General features: G+C 39.0%; 1 protein-coding gene and 1 non-coding gene across 2 annotated transcripts; both read left to right on the top strand.

The window, feature by feature from the left end:
* The first annotated feature begins 1,138 nt into the window (after nucleotides 1-1,138).
* On the top strand, nucleotides 1,139-5,356 carry nrm (nurim). Its single transcript, XM_046058666.1, has 4 exons — nucleotides 1,139-1,322; nucleotides 2,850-3,043; nucleotides 3,279-3,455; nucleotides 4,402-5,356. The coding sequence occupies exons 1-4, from the start codon at nucleotides 1,172-1,174 to the stop codon at nucleotides 4,717-4,719; spliced, it is 840 nt and encodes a 279-aa protein (XP_045914622.1). The 5' UTR covers nucleotides 1,139-1,171; the 3' UTR covers nucleotides 4,720-5,356.
* trnak-cuu lies at nucleotides 1,651-1,723 on the top strand. The gene has a single exon. It is a non-coding gene; the product is annotated as a tRNA-Lys (tRNA).
* Nucleotides 5,357-6,222: the final 866 nt, after the last annotated feature.

Raw genomic sequence — 6,222 nt, 5'->3', positions numbered from 1 at the left:
ACTAATGTGGATTAAAAAAAACATTATTTCTACAGATTCCTTAAGTAAAACTGTGTATTTTTCCTAAACACAAGCTCTTCAGGCTTGCTGTAAAACGGAATTGAATATTAATGTATCATAACAGGGCACGTTGCACTTGATGGCCAACTTATTGAAACTGTTTCAAATATTTTTAGCGTTTCTGAAGATACCAGCCATATTTTCTAGAAATGCCTACAATGTCTTCTCTTTCAAAGACTGAACAGCTTTCAAGCGAACCAGTCAGTCTTGGAAATATTTTACAAAACTGACTGACGGTGTTTTAACATTAACCTGAACTGCAGACATTGGAGCAAATTGTCTAGAATAGTTTACATGGCCAGAAAATGTATTAGGAAACCCCAGAGGAATCTGAGTGACATGATTACTGTCAGGTCAAGAGATGAAGCCATGACAGTTCTCAGCCTTTATTTTCTAAGACTGAGACTCTGAGCTTTGGAAAGTAGTCTTTTATTCCAACTGCAAACAGATCTCATAAATCTCGCACCACTGGATTTTATTTTATGTTTCAGTACTTTGTATTTTATTTGTATATTTGCAGTGTTTTACACTTTTTTACACTTTTACACTTCAGTGTTGTTTTGTTGCTATATTTGTTTTATATTTTCATTTTCCTCTGTTGCTTTTATGTTTGTGTGCGCTAGACACACTTTTCCACTCTGCTGGAAAATAAAGTTGTATGTATTCTAATCTATTCTGGACTCCTGTATGGAGTGAAGTATATGATAAAATATAATGAATATGCATTATAACATTGCCTGACTTGACTTGAAGAGGATGAATTAGCCTATAATAATAAAATATACAACCTTATTCATTGCTACTATTTATTTGACCAAGCTTTTATATCTTTTTCATATCAAATGTCTTTAAAGTATTTCAATTGAACTTAAATTTAAAATTTTAACTTCAATTTTTCTGAATTAATTTTATATTTTTATTCGCTTCTTTGTATCTGTAATTGTATCTTCGGGTTTGCAAAGCACTTTGAATGGCTGCAGTGTTTGGAAGGTGCTATACAGACTTTCCCCGCAGCAGCGCCACCGTGTGTTAATCCTCGGTACTGCCACAAGCTCCCCTCCCGGAAGGAACCACAGAGCAAGTTGCCTAATGAACATAAACGCTGATTGAAATGGCGTCAGTCACGGTACGTGGCTGGGTTCTCTGCACCGTGTCTCTTCTAAACTCTGTGTTTGTTTTCATATCCGGTGCAGATTTCATTCGGTTTATATCATTTCGGGCCATTTACTATAACATCACCGGAGAGACGACCCTCTGTCAAGGTAAGCGTCCCATTGCTGCTGGCAGGCGACCAAGAGAAGTAACGTTAAGCTAACTTTTAGTAGAGAAGTTATTGGCGAAACCTTGCAAACATGAGATGGCTTTCAGGGCTTGACTCGTAGCTGTTGTGCGCTGAAACAACACCTGCATCAAGTGTTTTATAAATTAATGAAATTATGGCTATAGTTTGCTAAAATCCCCATAACTCAAATAGGTGTGGCAAGTTAGCTCCTGTGTATCAGCTACGCATCAGTCTCTGTCATTCACAAGTAACCAGAGGTTATCTAATGAAAAAGTACTAAAAGCGACTATAGGCCTACAGAGGTCAGTGCCCGGCTAGCTCAGTCGGTAGAGCATGAGACTCTTAATCTCAGGGTCGTGGGTTCGAGCCCCACGTTGGGCGGCAATCTTTTCTGCTTTGACGGATTTTATTTGCTGTATTTCGCAGGTCTGATGTATCTTTATGGCACAGATTAAGTACCGGGACTGACGTCAAATCAGTAACCGTATATATAACGGTTATTGTCTTGTGTTTATTTCAATATGTCTTTTTATACAGCAGATGAGTATTAGCGTGAAGTCAGTGCTGTACAAATTTGTTGTAAACTGTTTTCAAAATGGTTTAACTATTTTATTTTCGTTATTATTGTAATGTAATTAAAATAAGATTTCTTTGTATTCTTTAAAGTTTTTTGTCGAAATCGCTACCGACGCTTCTCAGTAGGTGGCCCGTTAACTAATACAGTGAGTCTCCGTTAGAGCAGCGGCCTTTTCGTTGGTGGGTTCGAGCCCAATGTATATTTTACTAGATACCAGAATAAAAATAGAAACAGTATAACTTAACTTTAACTTTGTTTCCTTAAATTCAACACAACGGGGATGAGAAGGAGGACCTAAGCTTGTAAAGAGGCCCATGGTGTAGTGGAACTCTAGGCAGAGGGTCCTGGGTTATGCAGGCCTATCATATTGCTGTGGCATGTTTAATGCTTGAGTGCTTGCAAACAGTGCTTGTGTGTTCTTAATGCCTTCATAGATAACAGTGTATTATTTAGCCGTGGCTGGTCAGTTGTAGTGTGTTGTAGTTGTAGACAGTAAACTCTTGTGCCTGTTCCACATCACACTTGCAGTTATATTTTTATTGCAGAATAGAAACAAACCAGTGATTGTTTAATCTGTCTGTGTAATGTATTGATACTAGGTAGGAGTATGCAGCCTATTGTATGTATGTACTCAAATATGTATGTATATTGGTCGATAGTATTATACTATAAATAACTAACTTTGAATTATTGATTGGATTGTGCAGCTTGTTCATATGTATTCATATTTTTGGTTGGCTGAATTGGCTACAGCTTCACTCTACATCTTAGTTTTTATTTAATTGAACTTAAAGATTGAAATAAAGAATCAATCAATGGTAGCTGCTTTGTGAGGTTGTAGTTGTACAATTGTTTATATAATGACAAATCATTTTGTCATTATTAAAGTTAGCTTTTTCCTCTTGTTCACATCATTTGCCCACACCTAAGACTTCATACCATGGTCAGTGGCTCTGCAGGACAGCTTTGTCCTCAACTCTCTGGCTGTGGATCTAGGGCTGCTGGCTCTCTTCATCACGCAGCACAGTCTGCTCGCCTGGTCACCTGTCAAACAGGCCCTCCAGTCAGTGCTGGGGCCCTTGAACAGGACAGCATACTGCTTCACCACTGCACTGGCACTCCAGGTACAGAAACTCAGACTCTGAAAGTGTGTATAATGCTGCTTTTATTGCTATAGTGAAAAGTAATAAGTCACAATTATAATGTAATTCATTACTTGGTCATATTATTGTATTGGATTGCGTCTTCAGGAGTTAAAGTTGAACATGTTTTGGGCTTTATAACACATGTTATGTGTGTGCAGAGTGGTGTGTGTCCTCGCACCACTCTGTATCATTATTCTGTGTCCTCCCCTGTTAGATCTTGATGCACTACTGGCAGCCTGTGACCGGCGCCCCCTGTCTGTGGTCAGTTCGTCATGCACCCTGGAGTATCTGGTTCCCTCTGCTCTGCTTCTCTCTGCACTTCCTTTGCTGGGCAATCATCTGCAGCATCCTCGTGATCTTTGATTACCCAGAACTACTGGGCATCAAGCAGGTAACCTGTGCTTCATTAGTGGGCTGTTCTTAACTCAATAATAATCACAGAATGTTTTAGTACTACATTTTAATAAATAAAATTGTAATAATTTTTGGATATTTTTGCCTTTTATGTGACATTAAACAGTTGAAAATTGACAGGAAGTAAAGAAAGAAGTGAACAACATAAAATAAAGACCCAACACTGTATTCAGAAGTTTGACTTTTAATTATTTTCTTAGTTTCTTCAAGGCACTCTTGCTGATCTGCAGTATAATCAGCAGCTTTTTGTCCTCTCAGAACAAATTTGGGATACAAGGGGACACAAAATCTAGGTGAAAATGAGTTAAAATATATTCCTTTTAAAATATCTGGCGGATTACTTTTAGTGAAAATTAAGAACAATGAGCCTAAGTTATATTTTGTTAAACTTTCTTTGATCATTGTGTGATGGTTTTCATCTTAATCATCACTGCTTTATTTATAGTTCAGCTTATTACTCTAAGGCAGGACTGTATGATACGTGTACTTTTCTAAGAGATTACTTGCCATAACTGAGGTGCATACAGTATGTGTCACAATAAGTTTCAGTATGTAACATGTAATTCTGAAATGTAATGAAACAAGATTGTTTACTTCATGTGACTGTCAGAATTACACTTCTAACCTCAGATAATTTACACCAGACAAACCTCATAAGGCTCAGATGAAAACATCAAGAGGATCAACATTTCAGTTAATTCAGTACCCAATTAATTCAACAGCAAATCAGCATTAAACATCCTCCCACTTCAGGATTATTATCCTCAATTTGATTTGATGCCAAAACGGCAACATGTCACAAAATTAAACTGTGTGTAATAGGGGCAGTCCAATCTGTGGCAGTGATTATGAAAACCTGTTACATAAACAGATTTACTCGTTGTTGTTGGTGCTGCTTCTTAAACCTAATTTGTCTCTCTCAGGTGTATTACAAGTGTTTTGGTTTAGGGGACCCCCTGTCTCACAAGTCACCGCTTGCCCAGCGCCTCCTGTCTCACCTCCGCCACCCGGTGTGCCTGGAGCTGGCCGTCGTGCTGTGGCTCCTGCCGGCCTTGTCCCTGGATAGGCTCCTGCTGGCGGGGACTCTGTCGACTTACCTGGCCCTGGCACACTCTCTGGACAAACAGGATTTAGCCTACCTCTGTGTCCAGCTGAAAAGCAAAATGCAGCTCTTCGCCGAGCCACGCCGGGGCAGCGCCGACACCAGCGACCTGGACGATAGCAATCACAAGGAGAAGTGAAGGTCTTCTTACTGCTGTGATGTGAAGCTGACTGCTGTCTTAAAAATAAATATTTTTCCAAAAGTGCCTTCTCAATGAGCTGGGTTATCTGCTGTGTTGAATAAGAACAAACAAACATGCTCTGGCCATTTATTGCTAATGACGAATGGCCACACTTAACAACTTAACAAATTCAACACACTGTTGAATTCTGAGTAAACAAAATGTAACTGTTATATTTATATCTCTATATCACAAGAAAGATTTATCCAAAATTTATGACATATGTAAAATAAAATGCTCCTTTTTTACTTTTTACTACACTGAATGTTTTTTTGTTTTGTTTCATATAGTATATTTTTATAGGCTGTTACATTAATGTGCCAACTACAGATGCACTGTATTTCTCTATACTCTAATTTCAAACTTGTCATTGTCCTTGAAAAAGAATATCACACTAAGATTTCACACAGCAACAAAAATGCAGTTTTGGGTTTTGTTTTTAATTTGCAGCTGTAAAGAAAAACAAGTCTGTTTTCTGAGACTTTGAATGTATTTCGTCAGTTCCTTTGTATTGTTTCGGGGCCACATCAACAGTGATGTGACCAATTGTATTCCACTGGAATCTGAAGAAACAGAATAAAGTTGGTAACAGCTATTTAGCAGAGCAACCTGTATTTTCTTAAATATCACTCATACTCAAACTTTAAAGTATTGGAATCTATGATTTAACATGTATAGGGCAGAATAAAGTCAGATAATTTAAGGCATAAAAGCAAACCTGCAGGTAAATATGTATTTGTTTCCACTAAGATGCCTATTTTCAAGACTAATTTATGTATTAAGATGATAACTTTGTGTATTTTGGCATTGATTTGAGCCTTTTCAGGGGGATTAGAGGATTAGTTTGCTGTTTTATTCACTTGTTCACAGCCATTCCTCTGTTGAGTGGAGCAAGCATTAGTCTTTAGGAAGAACAGTTGCATGTTATGTATGACCTGGCATTAAAAAAAAATCAGTACGGAAAATACTAAAGTATGCCGTGTGTGTGAGGTTGATCGTGCCTGGTCGGTAAACTCCTGCAGCTCTGTGCTCTGCCCGTCTGACACCACAGACCGTCCGTTCCACCCCCCTCCTCCACCTCTTTTCCAATTAGCCCTGCGGGACGAAGGGATGAAACGAACGAGGGGATGAAGGGTTGGTGCCCGGGCAGACGGCTGTGCGCTTTAAACGCCTTTTCTTAGGCCCGACAATATGGTGTGTGCCACTAAACACTCCTGAAGGAATTTAATGTAATTATCGGATTACAGGGCTGCCGCTCTGAAGCTGGAAATATTTACTACTATACCGACCACGGAGGAGTTTTTATGCTCTGACTCACAGTCAGGTCGAGGGGTGGTGTGACTGGGTCGCACAACGTTTTTAAACCATCCGATTTGACTGCATGGATTAATCTGTTATCAGTTATTGGCAACGCAGATTGACCGTCAAGGAGTGGAGCGCATTACGCACAGCCAAGACGCA

The sequence above is a fragment of the Micropterus dolomieu genome, linkage group LG09, assembly GCF_021292245.1.
Source record: "Micropterus dolomieu isolate WLL.071019.BEF.003 ecotype Adirondacks linkage group LG09, ASM2129224v1, whole genome shotgun sequence".
NCBI classification, from domain to species: Eukaryota; Metazoa; Chordata; class Actinopteri; order Centrarchiformes; family Centrarchidae; genus Micropterus; species Micropterus dolomieu.
Note: the sequence above shows the minus strand (reverse complement) of the source record. Positions and strands in the feature narration are given on the sequence as shown.

Coding starts and splice junctions, on each gene's coding strand:
- nrm (XM_046058666.1), top strand. CDS start 1,172: ATGGCGTCAGTCACGGTACGTGGCTGGGTTCTCTGCACCGTGTCTCTT. Junction 1,323..2,849: donor AGAGACGACCCTCTGTCAAG/GTAAGCGTCCCA, acceptor CCCACACCTAAG/ACTTCATACCATGGTCAGTG. Junction 3,456..4,401: donor AACTACTGGGCATCAAGCAG/GTAACCTGTGCT, acceptor TGTCTCTCTCAG/GTGTATTACAAGTGTTTTGG.